We start from the raw sequence: 15,826 nt of genomic DNA, 5'->3' as shown, positions 1-15,826 counted from the left end.
CTGACCAGTCCTGGACATAGGCCCAGCTGTCCTTATCCTAATAGTCAACCCCATCCCCCATGGAGGGTTCACTGCAAGCTGACGTTTACAAGGTCTCCTAATCTGCTGAGAGATTGATGAGCCCTAATCCAAAACGACCTTCTTGTTTTTTCCCCAAAGCAAATTGCTTTGTTTTTAGTTTCACTCTTGAGCATTTATTTAATATATACTTCACAGTGGTTTAGCTCAGGTTTGGTCCTGAACATTGGTGTCAGCATTTTCAGACATGTACACCCTATGTCTGTTTAGGGCTTGATACTTGCCTGTATATGTCTAGTGTCCATTACACTGAGATATTTTGTGTTTATTATGTGCAGGGAGTTACTCTGTACCTGCACTGCCAGGTCCTGTCCTGCACATAGACACACAGGCAAACTAAAGCCAGCTGGCTTTGCAGAGAGTCTGCCATCTGTTCTGATTTATGTAAGACTGTTAACCCCGGACTAGGTCAGCTCCCACTAGCTCACTAGCACAGTGTTAAACTAACAGAGAATAGCTCTCCTTTCACCTGTTTAAAAATTGTGGAGAAAATTGTAGGTTTGAACCGTGTGGGTTTTTTTTTTTCCCACAGTTTATGTTATGTAATGATGAGATAAACTTTTTTTCACACTTTGAGCAATATTTTTAATTTCAAGTTGAAAACATAACTAAACAATGGCATATGGTCTGAAGTACGACTGTAAAGTATTAGAGATACATAATTATATGCTTATGTTTATGAAAAAAGTATGTGCATTGTGTGCTCTATATAACAAGGCCAAATAGGGTTGTAACTGCATTAAATACAAGTTTGTTAATGGGTCACAGAGTCTGTTCGACCCATTAACACATGTGGCAGTTAAAAGTTTTTTTTTCTAAACGCTTGCTGCAAATGTGTCAGGACCGTCCAAGATGAAGGGCTAGAAAAGCACAGAGAGTCTGAAACTCTCATGCCCCCCTTCTGATTAGCATGTTGTTGACTTGCGTTAGGGCTGGGGGGGAGCAGAGAGCGGTCAGAGCAGATATATTTAATGCTTGTGAAGTAATGGGGCTGAATCAGCAGATAGCTCCACTGGGAGCCATTAGCCCAGACATGTGTCATTAACCCTTTCCCTACACTTTCAGGTACTGTGGAGAGACAGAAGTTCAGTGGCACAGAGTCACACTTTTATTTTCTCCTTTGACTTAGTTTCTACTGTTTTATTTTTTATTTTATTTTATTTTTGCTTTTGTGCTTTATTAGTATTATCATATTAATTTATTTTAAATATATACAGGGCAACTTTTGCATATAGCTCAGGAGCGATGTAATAATTTCTGGCCTTTGCTACATGCTAATAAATATATATTTTTGCTTTATTAGTCATACACTGCATGGTTTCAAGAGTAGATGTAAAAGATTGAGTATGTATGCCTGGTCTGGTTCATTTCAGTTACAGTGAAACATAATGGTTTTCAAAAAAGAAAAATGTATCAATGCATTGGGGGGGTTTTCCACTCTAGTTTTGCCAGACAAGCCACTTTTTTGTGCAAACACTCACATTTTAACCAGGACACATGTAAATATGCAACTTACTTTTGCAGTTGTGATAATTAGTTGCTAATAACAAACAGAAATATCTCCCCATGCAGAGTAACCTTGATATTTTGACTTTTCTTTCTGCCACAAAGCTGTCATTGTTAGAAAGCATGGTAGCCAGCTTAATTCAAGCTGAACACCGGCAGTGTTTCAACAGCCTCCTTTCAAGCCTACAGGGAATAAGTATTTGTCATTAAAATAATGAGCTACTATCGAGTAATTTGTGGGAGGATGGTTTTTTGTGTTTGTTTGGTTTTTTTTAAAGGCAAGAAACTGCTTCAAAAAAGTAACAGGACAGAGTTAGTCATGCCTATTTAGAAAGAAAGACATATAGAAAAGGCATATGCAAAATGGTTACTTTAACAGAACGTTTGCTCCAAGGCAGGAATGTCCTGACTTTTAGAAGGCCCAACATTATTACCCAAACTTGTGCCTTTAGAAACAAGTTTGAGTCTTCCTTGAATCTAATTTTCTCTTAAAATAACCTTTTTGCAGTTGTCCCCGTGCCGGCTGCAGCTACAGGGCAACAATAGAGAGAAGGGGCAGGCCCACAACACCTGCCAGTCTTAATGGTAAACATATGTCAAGAAATGCCGAACGTGAGGAGGAAGAGAGGAGGAGGAGAGCAAGCGCATGCTCCTCGAAGAGGCCGTGCATCAAAAGACTGTGTGCAGTCTTGTGTGCACTTACAGGTGGTTGCATGCTGCAAGCTAGGGTCTGCGCATCATCGCTTAAATAAAAATAGCCCCAAGTAGTAACACCAGCCAGCTAAATATGGTAAAGGTTAGTACATACTAAGGTTTATTAAACTATTTATTTCATGCTGTTGAAGCTATTGAGCCATTCCTTTTTTCCAAATTGTATTTTGCTGCTTATGATCCAGTTTCTTGTCATTTTTTATAAGGTAGTCTTCACCAGTAGGTCTCCAGGCTTTTTGAAGGCCTTTTTTGTTTTTTGCTTTTTTACTTGTGTTCATTTCCTGTCTTTGTACCTGACCATTTTTAAAAGAGAAACGTTTTATTTTTGTTAAGTCACTTAACCCTAATCCAAAAATTGTTCAAGCAGAAACAGCCGCCTAACTCAAAAGATGAACCAGTGTTGTTTTTACATAAAATACAGGTTAGCAAAAAAGCAATTTGTTACTATCAGCCTTCGCAAAAACACATAATTTGTTCCCCCTTTAGTTAAATCTATGAAAAATGCCAAGGATAACACAGTTTGACAGGCATAAAATAGTATTTTTCTATCCCACTAAGGTGATTCCCAAAGTGCTATTAGCTAGAAACTTGGCCTGGTGTATCCTAGACAAGTGGAGGTTAAAAAAAATCTGTTTATCTGTTTTAGTGTCTGAAAGTTGTGTGCATAAGAAATAGGTCCTGTGTCAGGTGTTTGTTGGATTTATTTATTTATTTTATTTTCCTGTGAGATGTATCTGGCCCTTCAGTTTGCCAGAGCTTCAGGGGAAGGTGGCTGTCAAGAAGCCATTTTCAAGGAAGGGAAACCGGCAGAATAGGCTGAGGTATGCCAAATTACACAAGACCTGGGCTTAAAATCAGTGGCAACAGGTCTCATGGAGTGACAAATCCAAATGTGAAACTTTTCGTTCAAATTATTGTCAGTATTTACAGCGGAGGTACAACAGTGAGTGTCTACAGTCATCTGTAAAATGTTGTGTAGGCTCTGTCATGGTTTGGAACTGCATTTTAGCATCAGATTTCGATCCATCGTGCAATACTACCTGGAAAGCAACTGATTGGCAATAGCTTCATTTTTCAGCGTGACAGTGATCCCAAACACACTGTAAATGCAGTAAAAGCATACCTGGATAGACAAACACACAGGTGAACAAACTGGAATCAGTCATGGACTGACCTCTGCGAGTCCTCAAAAGTTGAAGCAGTGTGAAAGCATCTAACTAGAGAATGGAACCAAAGATAACTAACATCCAAAGAATGTCCTTCAAGTATTCTTGAAGGCTGATTAAAAAGATTACAGGAAAGCTTGCTTAAGAGAGTTCAGGTTGTGTTTAAAAAAAAAAAAAAAAAGTTGGTCACACCAAATACTGACTTCGAAGCGCATTAGAATTGCAGAAACTCTATTTTTGCTTTATAGACTGTATATCCATTCATGATTCCACATGTTTAAATAAGTTGCTGCACTTTATTTTCCATTTTCCTGCATCTGATTCATAAATACACAGCAGTTTTTCTTTTAATTCAAAATATTTTTATTGAGTATTTGTGGATATAGTTTACAAAGAAAAAAAGAAGACGGAAACACAAACTGTTTACAATGAATACAAAACAGAACTTCTCACGTTGGTACACAGCAGTTTTTAACTGCTTAACTTTAATTTGTGTGAGTGTGTTTTCATCTGCATTGGAGTACACACCTAGACTTGCATATATAGCATTGCTGCTATGTGTAAAGTGTTTCATCTTTTTTTCCTTTTTTTTTTTTTTTTTGTATAAGCTCATTGTGACTTTCAGGGGTCTCACCCTCTCTCCCCCAAACCTCAGCTGAGAACTAAACGTCATGTCTGCCACCTTCCCTCTGACCACAAAGCTGCCCATTATGGATATACGGTGTTCAATGACCAGAGTGGACTCTGGCTAGATGACGGCCGAAACTCACCTTCCACATCCCACAGCCAAATCTTTATTTTGGCCTCTATACAGACCATGTCCTTGTCTGCGTGTTCTCTCATGATGCTGTTTAACATCTCTCTGCACTAATCTTAAATCTCCTTGCAACCTTGTCAAGTAGAATTCTCAAGTATCCAGCAGAGTTCCACCCCTCCAGGCTGCAGTAAAACCATTTGCCAAATGTATTGCCACAGACTGATTCACCTTCCCTTGCTGCGCTCCCCCTTAATTGGGCTCCCCCATCTCTACTGTTCTTGCAGTAGTCAGTGATCTGCTCTCCTCTGTTTATTACCAGTCTCACATCCTCTTTAAAATCGGAGCACACCAGTCTGGCTTTGCAGTGTATTTAAAAAAAAAAAAAGGGGGGGGGTTGAACGTTTAGAAGTCAAATATCTATCGACTCTAAATTTCTGTGATTCTGTGACACTCTGAGACAATATAATTGAGTATGAGGTTAAACCTACTGCAGCCAAGCTAAGTCATCAATCAGACTGTGCCTGTCTTTCTTCCTTTCGCTGTATACAAACAACAGCACGGGATGCAGAAGGAGAGTTGTTCTTCTAGATAACCTCCTGCCTTGCCTTTAAGTCAGCTGGTTTTATTATTCTCGTATTGTCATTTTTAATGCAGGACTTTCTGTTCTTCTAACCAGTTTCTTGTTAAGCAGCCAAGTGTCAGAATTATTCAACTCTTTTCCAATAAGGAGAGAGGGAATAAATGAAAGAAAGGTAGATGAAGGAGATAAAGATGGAGTGAGAGAGTGAGCTTTCCTCTGAGTGCTGCTCTGGAAAAGATTTTTGTATCCCTGGTCCTCCAGGCACAGTCCGCCCATCTCAGGAGAGCAATAGGAGTCCCCCCTTGTGTCCCATAGTCAGACACTGGCTGACAACTCTTGACAAGCCAGAGGATTTTCACCTCTTTTACACACATGTACACATTAGAGCAACATGTGAACTCACACTGAATTTCTGTTGTCTTATTTCCTGCATTCGTATATTCATTTTGTTTAAACTTTTTTTCATTTCCTTTGTACTTTTACTCACACGCAAACTCAAACTTAGGTGCACACATGCCGTGTATTGCACACATATAAAAGCAACTCCCTCTTTCCACACACACACACACACACACACACACACACACACACACACACACACACACACACACACACACACACACACACACGCTCACTGGCTCCAGAAAGAGTCAAATGGCTCAATGTGTTAAAAGCATTAGGTAAGCATGGATCCAGCAGTGCTCCTCAGGCCGATATCACATGTCCTGCTTCATTACAATCTGTTGTATACATTCGGCTTGATCTCTGACCCTCCATCTATCCATCGCTCTGTCTTCCATTCCCCCCCCCCCCTCGTTTCCCCTTGGTGTGCTTTAACACAGAGTGGGTCATCTCAAGATGTTAGCAGAAGAATAAATGAGTTCAGTTGTTATTGTAAATGCTGGCCCAAGCTGCTCTGCTTTGGACCTCAAGCAAGAACACTTTCACTCTTTTGGAAGAGAGGAAAACAAAAAAAATCTATATGTAAAAAGTATGTTGATTTAAAGAAAATGTAATTAATGTAATGCATAAGGGAAGTTGAAGCTGCCGAAATTAAAGGAAGAAGGGAGGGGAGAAAAAGATAAATATAAATTAATCTCACTTTAACAAACTAGCCTTTGTCCACATGGGAAAGGACCTTTTTCCTAAAGCTATTTTGGGTCCTGATATGACATTAACTGCTGGGAGGGTGCTGACCAAAACCAGCTGAGTGGTGGCTGTATGAGGCAGACGGGACCAGGAGAAGGAGAGAGATCAAAGCAGCTGCCCAGAAACCTGTAGCTTTCTGACTTTACCTCTACTCCTGTCAGAGGCAACGAAGAGGAAATAACGATACACCTCACATCCCGCAGCTGCGTGTGTGTTAGGCGGCGAACACACTGAGGCCTTTGCTCCAAGGTTCACCGCAGCACTTGGCCCACTGCACCACACCTGTCTCTCCATTGCAGGCAAGCAGGCAGGGCTAGGTTAACATTAGCACTTTTCTTCCCTAATAAGCAGGTTACAGTGTGAATGCATGCGTTTGTGTGGAAGACTGCAGCTAAGAAACTCAGGTCAGCCAGCTACTTGCGCTCAAGGCAAGAGAGGAGGTCAGGCACAGCTGTGGAGGATGAGGAAGGGGGACTCTAGTGGCAGAAGGGCTTATTGTGTGAGGAAAATTGGCTCTAGTTATTGTAGATGATGGATAATAACAACAATTTCGATGTCACAAAACATATTCATTGTGCCTTTACCTACTACTCCATGGCCTTCAGAGAGATCATTCTGGAAAATAACAAACTGGATTTTTTTTGTCTGTTAGTTTATTCATTGTCTCAACAGAATCTTGCTGAATCAAAACATAAGGGCCTTAGCCTTTGCTCTTAAGTTCTATGCCAGAGTAGAAAAACAGGGGAGGTGGGCAGTATGAGGGGTGCCTTGACTTGGATAGTAAGGAGTTCCTTATCTCACAGTTGTGTCTTTTGCCATTCTTTACTATCAGACAGACTGTCTGATGCAGCACAGCAGACAAGAAAAAGTGTCATTATTTCTTTCTTTGCTCCTCTTTTCCCCATCCTTCTCAGCCCTGACTTTACTGAACCTATTCTCATATAAAGAAGGAAGAGATTTTGTTAATTAGCTTTAGTTCAGAGACACCCATAAACCCCCCCTCTTCCTCCCAGCCCCCCATCAGTGTAGTCGATGAAAATAGCAGTGTATGTTTATGAGCGGTGCAGAGCTAAGTTCTCTGTCTGTGTCTCACGGTTCATCACTGCTCAATGACTGACTGGGCCTATGTCTTTCTGGCAGAGTTTATATTATGTGCACATACACACATATAAGCACTCACATGTGTGTTGACTTACTGCTTCTGCTCGCTAAACTTCACATTGTCAGTAGTTCCTAAACTGCCCCACAGGTAATTGTTTAACATTGTTTATTAATATCACCAACAATTTACCATTTCATTATTCATCTCGCCCCTCTCCAGTGGTCCTATGCGTTGGAGAAGCCCAACACAGGAAGTGTGTTCAGCTTGGCCTGGTCTGCGGATGGCACCCAGCTGGCCGGGGCCTGCGGCAACGGACATGTCATCTTTGCCCATGTGGTGGAGCAGCACTGGGAGTGGAAGAATTTTGTGATCACTCTTACAAAGAGGAGAACCATGCAGGTAGAAAGATTACCTCATACAAATGAGTTTGTGTTTGCATCAAATTAGTTTTCCTTTCTAATTTAACAAAGCAGGTGATAAAAGACTGACGGAATCTAAAGTAAACCAAAAGACAAATATGTTTCAGTAACTTGTGCATAAATAAATGGTGTAATCATATACGTGTCCAAAAGAATCATAGTAAAAATCATTTTGTTTCTGGTCTATAATAAAAGTTGCTTTTCTGCTCTTCAGAGCTGTCTGTGTTTAAACCAAAATCACTGAAAATAAGCTTGCCTGTTAGGGAAAAGGAGTATGGATATTTACTCAAACACTTAACAGAGCCAACTCCGTTATGTTGGTGTAGCAAGAGAATTGAAAAATAGTGCAATGCTATCGGCAAACGATACAGAGGCGAGTAAATATGCTATACAGCGAAGCAAATGCCTCCCAGGCCTTGGCTAGCTGTGGCCATATATTATAGGAGGACCCTCCCAATGTGCCAGTGTGCAGCCCTGCAATGACAATGACCAGCCTGTCTCGCCGCCTCCCTCGCTTCACCATTCTCTACTCTTTAAACTTGCACTCACCACAAGGTAGCGTTTACATGCGGTTAACACACCCAAGTGTACACACACACACACTCGTTTATTTTCAGGCAGGGACGCACACACACCTACAGAAGCAGGGTTACACACGTGTGCCAACACACATGTGCACCCATAGACAACTCTACCAAGTGCAGTTTGTGTAAACCAAACAAAGTTGGGTCATCAGCCATTTATTTTCAGCCTCGCAGGCGCTTCTCTGTCTCCCTCCTCCCTCTCTCCTCCTCGAAGTCCGTTTTAAAACTGCACATCTGCCAGTGGTTTGTGAATCAGCCAGCTAAATTTACCACCTTGCGGTCAAATGTTTTTTATTCCTGGTTGTGTTGCATGTAAATTTGGATTGCTGGAGGGAGCAGAGGAGGAAGATTTGTAAAGCTGTAAAAATAACCCCACCTTTCACCTGGTGCTGGAAAAGGCTCCTTCATTCATTCACACAGAGAGCTGGAGGGAAGTATTTATCTACGCAGGTGAAAAAATTAGTACCGACCGCTGCACGCACACACTTAAAACAGTAAGAACTGCTTTCCCTGTGTCCACAGCTCACCTACGTATACTTGGATTTACTGTATATAGTTTCCTGTGTATATTACGAATAACTACACTCCAATGTGTACGTGACTGTGTTCAGCCCTCTGCTAGTGAAGCTAGCGTCTTTCCTTTTTGTTGGGGTTTCTTTTTTTTTTTGCATTTTAAATGAGAATTGTTTGCTCAGTAATATAAAGTTTGTGCCTGTGTCATAATTTCTGCAAAGTCAAGTCATCCCTACACTTTTTTTCCACTTTTAAGTCCCCCTCTCTCCTCTCCTTTCCTCTCTTTTCCACAGGTGAGGAATGTGCTGAACGATGCAGTGGACTTATTGGAGTTTAGAGATCGAGTCATCAAAGCATCTCTGGCATACGGTCACCTAGTGGTTGCGACTTCCCTCCAGTGCTATGTCTACAAGTGAGTATTGCTCTTTTTTTTGTCTTTTTTTTAAATCTTCTCATCCTCTATTCAAAGTCATAGTTTCTCATCATGTGCTTTCAGTATATTTTGTTGTTGTACAAAACATGCTCCTCTTTTACTGAGCAAAGCATGAGAAAAGTCTTTTGATTCAACCAGAATATACTGAAATCTCATGCAGTGTAGCTAGAAAAACCTACAAAAATAAAACATAACCACACAGAAAAAAATGGTTCTGATGGAAGGGAAAAACAACCAAATCTTACCAAGTTGCTGATTCATTTCAGGCTATTGTTACTTCATGATCTGTGTGTTTTGTAAAATATGGAGATGTTTTTTTTTTTTTTTTTTGTTTCACTTCATGGAAAAAAAATATAGGATTAGGAACAAGAGAACATGTTCTGCAGACTTCATCCTATAATGATTGTTTTCAGGCCTGCACTCTTTATGCTCACTCTGCAGATTTATCTCCTCTCCATTCATTGATATTGTCTAAATATTGTGTCTTTTATTGCTTTTTACCCTTTTGCTCTGGGTCGTATTTTTGCTTTTTTTTTTTTTCCTCATCTCTGCAGTTGTGCCAGATGTAGCACAGTTATTTAATGTCTGCGACTGTGCTGTTTATTTTTGCCAGCTCAAGAAACTGGAATACTCCTCTCATCTTTGACCTAAAGGAGGGAACAGTCAGCCTCATCCTACAAGCAGAGAAGTGAGTCTTTTTATTCCAGGAGCAAAGCAGCAGGAGAGAGAACAGGCTGTTGGATCATCTATCAGCTTCTCTAATGCTTCATTACTCTGCACTGGCCACTCATCAAGCAGCAGCCAACCTAGCACACACACACACAAAAACACGCACGGGCACATGTACGCACGCACACGTACACACACAGCTGGGTTGTGCTCTAGCTCAGCCAGCCCTGTCATACAATAAGGCTGAGAGTGAAACCACTGGGGGAAATTAGATTAATATGGAGTAGCTCTTGTGCAATACTCCAGTGCAGTGTCCCTGACACTCAGCATGGAGCTAAATAGATTACTGGCCATTTTGTAATCGCAGTTTAGATTGATGAGTCATACTGAGTAAGTTAACAGTGTGTTGCTGTTCAGTAAATGTTTAAATTACCTTCTTGTGTCAGTTAATTAACTCTTACCGTCTGTTATGTATTTAATTTCCCTGTTTGCTCCCCTTTATTCCTCACCATGTTACCTCAGTCGTATAATGTGTAATATACAGCATATACAGTAACTTGGCCTCTCTTGTCTCCCCCTCCCAGACATTTTCTACTAGTGGATGGAGCAGGGTTGTATACGTTCTCCTATGAAGGACGATTGATATCGTCCCCAAAGTTCCCGGGTATGAGAGCAGATATTCTAAATGCCCAGAGTGTCTCTCTTAGTAACGACACCATAGCCATTCGGGACAAGAGTGATGAAAAAGGTGAGGGGAAAACTCCATGCTTACTATAAAATTTCAAAATCATATGGACTGTGCTTTTACTGTGTCCTCTTTCTCTTTTTCTCTCACAAGTTATCCTTCTCTTTGATGCCCTGACTGGAAAGGCTCTTGGTGATGGGAAGCCCTTGACCCACAAGGTTAGTAACCTGCTTTCTTTCTGACCAAATGTACTTCAGCAACAAGGAAGTTCTCTGACCACATCAGATTATTTATTTATTAAACTTTGATTACACAAAACGAGATAACTTTATGCTCACATGCCACTTTAGTAAGTACACAGTGCTAGTACCCGGTTGGACCCCCTTTACTTCTTAGCAGCAAAGATTCAACAAGGTGTTAAAAACATTCATTAGCGATTTTGCTTCCATATTGTCATGATAGCGCCACACAGTTTTTACTGATCCATGATGCTCTTCCACCACACCCCAAAAGGGGAGTGAGACTGGTGACTGTAGAGGTCATTTAAGTACAGTAAAGTCATTATCATGGTCAAGAAATTATTTTGAGGTGCTTTGAGCTTTGTGATATGCCTAAATGCATTGAGTTGCTGCCATCTGATCAGATATCTGTGTTAATGAGCAGTTGAACAGATGTACCCAACACATATCTGCTGCTTGGACCTACATCTCGGAAGATACTTAAAATTATGTTATAATGCAGAGTGTTATGGATAAGCAGATAAGTGTAGAAATGTTTTAGGGTTTTTTGTCAGTGTGACTGGTTAGAATGCATTAGTATTTGTGTTTTATTATGTGTTGATATGATAGAACATAATAACAGAAGCTGTCTGATGGTGGCTGTTCAAATGTGTGTTTATTTTTTCAACCAAAACACAGAGTCAGAGTGAACACACATTTGTTTAGTTTTAGTATTACACAGTTCAGTTATGTATAATGCAGCCTCCCATTATTGTGTAACAAGCTGTATTTATTATGTTTTCTACAGCCGAGTGAAAAGTGAAAGGTTTTTATGCATGCTTCATCAAACTGAAGCCTTTTGCTGTAGCAATAACAGTAATAACACTAATTGCAATTGTTTTTAATTAGATCATTACTTGAATGTTCACATGGGAACATGTTTTTTTTAAACTTCTGATTCATTTACATGCCACTACAGCATATCTTGAAGTTTTGTCTTCCTTCCCATGTAGTTTCTGTTTTGGCCTCTCTCTCTGCTCCACTTTTCATTCTTTTCTTTCTCCTCACCCCCGATCTGGTCACGGTAGATGGCTGCCCATTTCTGAGTTGGGTTCAGCTGGAGGTTTCCTCTCAAAAGGAAGTTCTTCCTCCCCACTGTTGCCAAATGCTTGCTCACAGGGAATTGCCTAATTATTGGGGTTTTCTCTCTTTTTACAGATGCTTATCATAAAATGATGACAAATACTGATTATAAAGTATTTTCATAGCATTAATCCTCATACAGAAAATAATGCCACAAGAGCAAGATGTACGTTAATACATCCATGTTGTTCATCACGTCTTCCTTCAAGATATGTTTTCTTTCTGTGAACTGAGCTGAATTATAAGTAGTGATATGAGCCTTCTGAATTTACACCTAAAATGCTCTGTCTTTAATTTTGTATTGCCAGCAAAACCTCCTATTATCTTGAGCAGCAGAAGATGAAGTTACATGAAAAAGAAATCTTCCTATTAATAAGATAAACTGTCTCCATGTGCATGAATTGTTCAGTTACAGCTTAGTTAGTTACAGCAATAAATACCTTTTTTTAAAACATGGCCTTATCATGTTAAAGGGGCAGAATTTAGTGCATGATCTGATCAAAAAGGGATAAAGTGAAATTTATGTGTCCTTGTCAGTGCTGCTGCGACCTTGGTGACAAACAGTTGTGGTTGGAAGTTTCCATACACTCATCATGGGCATAAAAGTCATGGTAATTTGGGGCTTTTAATGATTTCTTTGAAGTGTTCTTTTTCCAGAATGCGATGATTGTAAAGCACACAACTTTATTGACATTATTTAGGATTTTCTCTAATACACATGGTCAAGTATACATAGAGGCTCAAATGTATACATACACTCACTTAAATTGTTTATTAAGTGCTGTGAAAAGTTCTACAATGTATTTTAACTTGATCTATCTATCTAGGCCTATTATGTCTGGTAGTTTCTCTTTGTCAGCATTAAAATAATTTGTTTGACAGCATTCATTGGACTGACCAATACTCAAAAGAATTGGAAGGTCCAAGGAATTCAATGAAGGTCTAAGAAGGATAATTGCAGATTTACACAATTTGGGAAGATTCTTTGTAGCCATTTCTAAACAACTGCAGATTCCATTGTCATCATTACATAATTGTACTTACTCACAAGTTATTCTGATGTCTCACGTCTTTAACGAGGTCTGGTAGAAGACCACAAGCGTCACCCTCAGATGAGAGGAAATTAGTTGGGATGTTCAGAAACAACCCAGATTCAAGCCTACCATGAACTTTATACTGATGGAACACCCGGGAATCTGACCACAGTTGTTAGAAGCTTGTTAATGGCTACCAACAATATCTGATGAAGGTGTAACTAGTTAACGGACATTTAACATTACTGGGGCTACACAGTGGCGCAAAAAAGTATTTAGTCAGCCACCAATTGTGCAAGTTCTCCCACTTAAAAAGATGAGAGAGGCCTGTAATTTTCATCATAGGTATACCTCAACTGTGAGAAACAAAATGAGGAAAGAAAATCCAGAAAATCACATTGTCTGATTTGCAAAGAAATTCTTATACATACAATACACAAACATCACATCAGGGAGACCGGTCAGAACAGGTAGCGTAAAGAAAAACAATGAAATGTCCAACACAATAGAGGATGATATGATAAAAATTACAGGCCTCTCTCAACTTTTTAAGTGGGAGAACTTGCAAAATTGGTGGCTGACTAAATACTTTTTTGCCCCACTGTATCTATGTATTTGAGCCTGTATGCATGTTTTTTGTCCTGTGTTGATTAGAGAAAATCCAAAATAAATTCAAACTTGTTCACCCAATTCTAGTGTTTTAAAGCCATTAAAGATGCATGCTGTTTAATCATTCTGCTCTGGAAAAAGAACATTTCAAAGAAATCACAAGATCAAAACTACTCGGACGTTTGTGTCCAGGATGAGTGTATGGAAACTTCTGACCACAACTGTATTTGTACCATTATATGGTTTTTAGCCAGGATAGCAGCCTCTTTTAGCTTCCTCATCAAAAGTTACGATCTATAGCTCATCAGCAGGGAGAATTTGCAGACTTACCTCAGCTAGTGATTACTGTGATTAGGCCAAATTAATTTTAATATAAATGCTGCAGTGATCACTTTATCTACAGGGAGTGCAGAATTATTAGGCAAGTTGCATTTTTGAGGAATAATTTTATTATTGAACAACAACCATGTTCTCAATGAACCCAAAAAAACTCATTAATATCAAAGCTGAATGTTTTTGGAAGTAGTTTTTAGTTTTAGCTATTTTAGGGGGATATCTGTGTGTGCAGGTGACTATTACTGTGCATAATTATTAGGCAACTTAATAAAAAACAAATATATACCCATTTCAATTATTTATTTTTACCAGTGACACCAATATAACATCTCCACATTCACAAATATACATTTCTGACATTCAAAAACAAAACAAAAACAAATCAGCGACCAATATAGCCACCTTTCTTTGCAAGGACACTCAAAAGCCTGCCATCCATGGATTCTGTCAGCATTGTCCTGCATGAAAATCATGTTTTTCTTGAAGGATGCAGACTTCTTCCTGTAATCAAATCAAATCACTTTTATTGTCACATCACATGTGCAGGCACACTGGCACAGCACATGCGAGTGAAATTCTTGTGTGCGAGCCCCACAGGCAACAGAGATGTGCCAAACACAACAACACAAACGAGCAAAATACAAGAATGGCCGACCTGAAACTAATAAATATATGTACAATATATAATAGTGTATGCATTTCTGGATGTGTATACTAAATATTTTCCTACGTGTGTGTGTGTGTGTGTGTGTGTGTGTGTGTGTGTGTATACACATTTTTACAAATTAAATAGTAAAAAAAAACAAAAAAACAATAATAATAATAATAATAATAATAATAATAATAATAATAATAATAATAAAATATATAAAATATACAGAGTTGAATATGTGCAAAACAAGTGGCATTTATATACAGTGTGGAGTGCATAATGTTAAAGTTCCAGTAGTGAAGCTGAGGTGTCTATGACGTGTTCAGCAGTCTGATGGCCTGGTGGAAAAAGCTGTCTCTCAGTCTGCTGGTACGGGACCGGATGCTGCAGAACCTCCTTCCTGATGGAAGCAGTCTGAACAGTTTATGGCTGGGGTGACTGGAGTCCTTGATGATCCTCCCCGCTTTCCTCAGGCACCGCTTCCTGTAGATGTCTTGGAGGGAGGGAAGCTCACCTCCAATTATCCGTTCAGAGCACCGCACTACTCGCTGGAGAGCTTTGCAGTTGTAGGCGGTGCTGTTGCCATACCAGGTGGTGATGCATCCAGTGAGGATGCTCTCAATGGCACAGTGATAGAAGGTCCTGAGGATGCGGGGGCTCATGCCGAATCTTTTCAGTCTCCTGAGAAAGAAGAGGCGCTGCTGCGCCTTCTTCACTGTTTTGTGAACTTTTTGTGTACTGACCACGTAAGATCCTCAGCCAGATGTACTCCAAGGAACCGGAAGCTGCTCACTCTCTCCACAGCAGCGCCGTTGATGGTGATGGGGGTGTGTACTTCTCTGCACCTCCGGAAGTCCACTATCAACTCCTTTGTCTTTGCGACGTTGAGGGTGAGATGGTTGTCTTGACACCAGTGGGTCAGGGCGCTGACCTCCTCCCTGTAAGCCGTCTCATCACCGTTGGTGATAAGACCCACCACTGTAGTGTCGTCCGCAAACTTCACAATGATGTTGGAGCTGTTAGTGGCTGTGCAGTCGTAGGTGTAGAGTGAGTACAGGAGAGGGCTCAGTACACACCCCTGTGGAGCACCAGTGTTCAGTGTGATGGGGGATGAGGTGATGCTGCCCAGTCTGACCACCTGGCGTCTGTCAGACAGGAAGCTAAGGATCCAGCTGCAGAGGGAGCTGCTCAGTCCTAGATCCTGCAGTTTCCTGTCCAGCTTCGAGGGAACGATGGTATTGAATGCTGAGCTGTAATCTACAAACAGCATCCTCACATACGTGTCTCTCTTCTCCAGGTGTGACAGGGCAGTGTGTAGTGTCAGGGCTATGGCATCATCAGTGGACCTGTTGTGGAGGTATGCAAACTGTAGAGGGTCCAGTGAGTCGGGTAGTGCAGAGCAGATGAAGTCCCTGACCAGCTTCTCGAAGCATTTGCTTACGATGGGGGTCAGGGCTACAGGTCGCCAGTCGTTCAATGAGG

General features: G+C 40.4%; 1 protein-coding gene across 4 annotated transcripts in view; it reads left to right on the top strand.

Annotated features, from left to right (window-relative positions):
* The window catches only part of ift80 (intraflagellar transport 80 homolog (Chlamydomonas)), a 48,952-nt gene that overhangs the window by 18,964 nt on the left and 14,162 nt on the right, over positions 1 to 15,826 (top strand). For all 4 annotated transcript variants that reach the window (XM_040009272.1, XM_040009273.1, XM_040009270.1 and 1 more), the window contains exons 9-13: positions 7,269 to 7,448; positions 8,859 to 8,977; positions 9,612 to 9,686; positions 10,252 to 10,415; positions 10,506 to 10,570. In XM_040009272.1, the coding sequence (XP_039865206.1) occupies positions 7,269 to 7,448; positions 8,859 to 8,977; positions 9,612 to 9,686; positions 10,252 to 10,415; positions 10,506 to 10,570 (603 nt within the window). The remainder of the gene's footprint in view (positions 1 to 7,268; positions 7,449 to 8,858; positions 8,978 to 9,611; positions 9,687 to 10,251; positions 10,416 to 10,505; positions 10,571 to 15,826) is intronic.

This window comes from Simochromis diagramma, unplaced genomic scaffold (genome assembly GCF_900408965.1).
Source record: "Simochromis diagramma unplaced genomic scaffold, fSimDia1.1 OVJJ01000344.1, whole genome shotgun sequence".
Lineage (NCBI taxonomy): Eukaryota > Metazoa > Chordata > Actinopteri > Cichliformes > Cichlidae > Simochromis > Simochromis diagramma.
Note: the sequence above shows the minus strand (reverse complement) of the source record. Positions and strands in the feature narration are given on the sequence as shown.